Below are 3,676 nucleotides of genomic sequence, written 5' to 3' on the forward strand. Positions count from 1 at the left end.
TCAACTTTCCATAGTGACAGAGATCTTCCCTGGTAACACCTTCAGGGGCATTTTCTCATCATCGTCTCCGTTGAAAAAGAACGGAAAGAACCTCTCGGTGAGTCTGATGTCGTAGGAGCGCAGGTCGGCGTTTGAGTCGGCGTCGGAGAAGGACAGCTTGGCTCTGCTCCAGTCCAGCTGCACTCTGATCTTCCGGGGTTCCTTCTTCACAGTGATCTCCGCAGGCCCCGACGTGTACTTGCCGTTGCAGAAGCCGATCTCCCAGTGTCGACCCCCAACGTTCCCCTTCCTCTCGTACGACTCCGCCAGCACGCCCAGCGTCCAGAAGCGGTTGCGTCCGACCTCCACGTCCCAGCTGTGGCTGCCCGAGGTGAGCGGCTCGGCGCCCAGGACGCTGTACGACCAGTCGAACCTCTCGGGGTTGTCGGGGAGCTGATCTCTGCTCTTCCCCTTAGTAAGAGAAACACGTGAAAATCTGAGAACTAAATCGTTACCAAGAAATGTCTTCACCAATGTGTTTCTAAAGGTGTCTAATAATATGTACTAAAGGTTTGAAATTCAACTCCCGGGGGAAACCTCATAAAAAACTGCTGAAAGTTTGGGTCCCATTAACTTTACTATAGGCCTACAGGGAAAAAATACAAATAAAATCTGCTTCAAGTAGCATGTGAGGAGTCTACTAGAGGTTTTACATGATTCTGAATCCATTGCAAGCATGTGTTTTTGCACGAAAAAACATTCCTTAGGGTAAAAACAGTCCCACAAAAAGTGATGAGTCATGACTTTTCACAGTTTTGTGAGAGCCGACAAAACCCCTAGTTTGACCCCTCACGTGTTACTTAAAGCAGATCATTTTTTTTTTGTATTTTCTTCCTGTATAGTAAAGTTAATGGAACCCAAACTTTCAGCATTTTTTTATGAGGTTTCCCCTGGGAGTTGAATTTCAAACTTTTAGTATATATTATTACACACCTTTAGAAAGACATTTCTTGGTAACGATTTAGTTTGCAGATTTCTCAAATATCGTATAAAATACCCTAAGGCTAATACCTGTCTCAGGCTGGTCATGTTGTTGGCCAGGACGAGCCCCGGGTGGGCGGTGTTGGGGTCGAGGACCACGGGCGTGTAGGAGACGATGGACTTCATCTTGTCCCAGACCCTGAAGGTCAGGTTGCCCAGGTGTTTGGCCTCGTCGATCAGCGTTCCCGTGACGGGCTGGGGGTCCGGCAGGGCGTCCTGCTGCCTGAGCCTCTGCATGGTGGCCGGGTAGTTCTGCAGGAACGACACGTGGTCGCCCGTTCTCAGCTGGTCCTCGGTGGCGCGGATGGCGCTCGAGAGGGCCTCTATGCTTTTGCTCACCGCCTCGATCCTGGGCTTGATGCTCTGGCTCTTCTGCGCCTCCTCCTTCCTCAGAGCGCCGATGCTGGCCTCCTCTTCGCGTATGAGGAACTCATGAAGCGTCTTAAAGTGCTCCGTGATCTCGTGCTCCGTGTTCCAGACCCGAGCCTTGATGTGATTCTCCGTTCGTTTGTAATCGACTTTGGCGTCGTAGAAGACCTCCAGTCTCGCCTTTAACGGCTGCAGGCATTCCTCGATGACCTGTGGTGAGATGAGACCTTTATTGATCCCTGTGAGGGAAATTCAGTCGCCGAAGGAAGCACAGCAGTTAAAGATACTGTTACAGTGCAGGAAAAGTACTGTAGATACAGACACAGACATAGGTAAACACCATCAATAATGAACAAGATCTACAACCAGCTTGCAGTGGCGAGAGGCTTCGTCCACGGGCCTGAACTGGTGGCCGGCGTGTCTCTCCGAATCGCGGCACACAAGGCACACCGTCTGCTCGTCGTCCAGACAGAAGAGGCGGAGCTTCTCGCCGTGCGCGGCGCACATGGTCCCCACGCTCCCTGTCGACGCCATGCTGAGCTGGTCCTCCTGGCGGCGAGGCAAACGGGAGCCCATGAGGTCTGCCAGCTTCTCCCCGGGTTCTGGAACCTTGTTGTTACAGCAACACTGCTATGAGAAACAACAACAATAGCATTATGAGTAGTAATAGAACTAGTAGTAGTAATAATTAGCCTAATAATTTAACATTGTTGTGTTTTACATGCATTTTTCTGAATTTAAACAAAACATTGTTTTATGTGTTATTCTGCACATTCTGCAGCAGATAGCACTAGTAGACTATTATAGTATAGTGCTTGTAGTTGTAGCAGTAGTAGGCCTATTATTTGCAATAACAGTATATGAAGGTACTAATACTAACTAGTACTAGACAGTACTAGTAGTAGTAGTAGTCGATAGCTGTAGAAGAATGAGTGTATGTGTGCGTGCGTGCATGTGTGTCCCCTTGCTGTGTGTGTGTGTGTGTGCGTGTGTGTGCGTGCGTGCGTGCGTGCGTGTGCGCGCGCGCACCCTTGCCGCATGTGTGGGTCTGTCTCTCTGTTCGTCTTGCGGTCAAAATGTCAAGCTGTTTATAAATTGATCTGTCTATAATTAATTAATTAGCCTCATTAACTTATGTATGTATTTATCCATTATATTAAGATGTCTCTCTCTCACACAGTTTGTTTCTATGAAAGTCTCTCTGGATGATGGATATAATCACTTACTTTGTCTTCTGGGTCTGCTCCTGCTTGGCGTGTGTCGGCAGAGGATCAGATGTCAACTTTTCGTATTTGTGACTTGGACGACATGGGGGAGAGGACAGTGTGCTCCGCCTGTCACCCAAGACAAAAGGGACAACAGAGAATCAATCAACCCCGGAAGACAAAACAAGAGCCGGCGTTTGCGTCAACCAATCCGCAGCGAATACGTAACTGGAGATGGACCAATCCTCTGTGAAAGCCCGGCACCTGTCCATCATACGGTCATCAGAGCCTCACCTGTTGGCGTCACTTTCCTCACCCGTGGAAAGGTCAAGTCAAGTTAAAGGACGACTTCACTCATTTGTTTTTGTTGTGTATTGTGGTTGGTTTGGGGGCTCTCTGTGCCCACGGAAACAAATGTAAAAGTCCAGTCCTTTGTCCATCAATAGTTGGTTTTATTAAAGAGACGGGGAGTTCAGGTTAGACAGATGTAGCTTCCATGGTGAACCCTCCAACAGACCCCAGCTCCACATGAGAGCTGACTCCAACAGACCAAAGTGCGGAGATTTGGGCTAGCTTTTATACCCAGTGTCTATACCCAGTGTCTATGCACATGCATGCATCTTCTAAGTTTGTGCATGAGGTGTGTGCGTTAACTTAAACATGACCGTGTGTGTGTAAACATGACCGTGTGTGTGTGTGTGTGTGTGTGTGTGTGTGTGTGTCTCCTGTGCTCCAGGGAGTAGGGGCCCAGTGTGTGTGTGTGTGTGTGTGTGTGTGTGTGTGTGTGTGTGTGTGTGTGTGTGTGTGTGTGTGTGTGTGTGTGTGTGTGTGTGTGTGTGTGTGTGTGTGTGTGTGTGTGTGTGTGTGTGTGTGTGTGTGTGTGTGCGCGCGCACTCTGGATGAAATCCAGATGTCCTGACTCCCTCATTGAGGCCCAGGTTGACCTTTCACCCTGCACTCCTAGTGGAATGTCCACTGTTTTTGTTTGTGTACAAATGTATTATCATACATATAATAATGTATAATAATTTACTTAATTTTCTTCATTATATATCCGTATTGGTCCTCACCATGAAGGTCAT

The 3,676-nt window shown here is 48.4% G+C and overlaps 1 protein-coding gene across 1 annotated transcript; it reads right to left on the bottom strand.

The window, feature by feature from the left end:
* LOC308300302 (nuclear factor 7, brain-like) lies at positions 1-3,676 on the bottom strand (the record flags this gene model as incomplete). The annotated part of the gene is made up of 6 exons (XM_080744120.1): positions 1-450; positions 1,051-1,159; positions 1,244-1,599; positions 1,756-2,019; positions 2,673-2,723; positions 3,665-3,676. 6 exons carry the CDS (start codon positions 3,674-3,676, stop codon positions 1-3), a joined length of 1,242 nt encoding a protein of 413 aa, XP_080600246.1.

Source organism: Nannobrachium achirus (genome assembly GCF_963921795.1).
Source record: "Nannobrachium achirus genome assembly, chromosome: 2".
In the NCBI taxonomy this organism is placed as follows: domain Eukaryota; kingdom Metazoa; phylum Chordata; class Actinopteri; order Myctophiformes; family Myctophidae; genus Nannobrachium; species Nannobrachium achirus.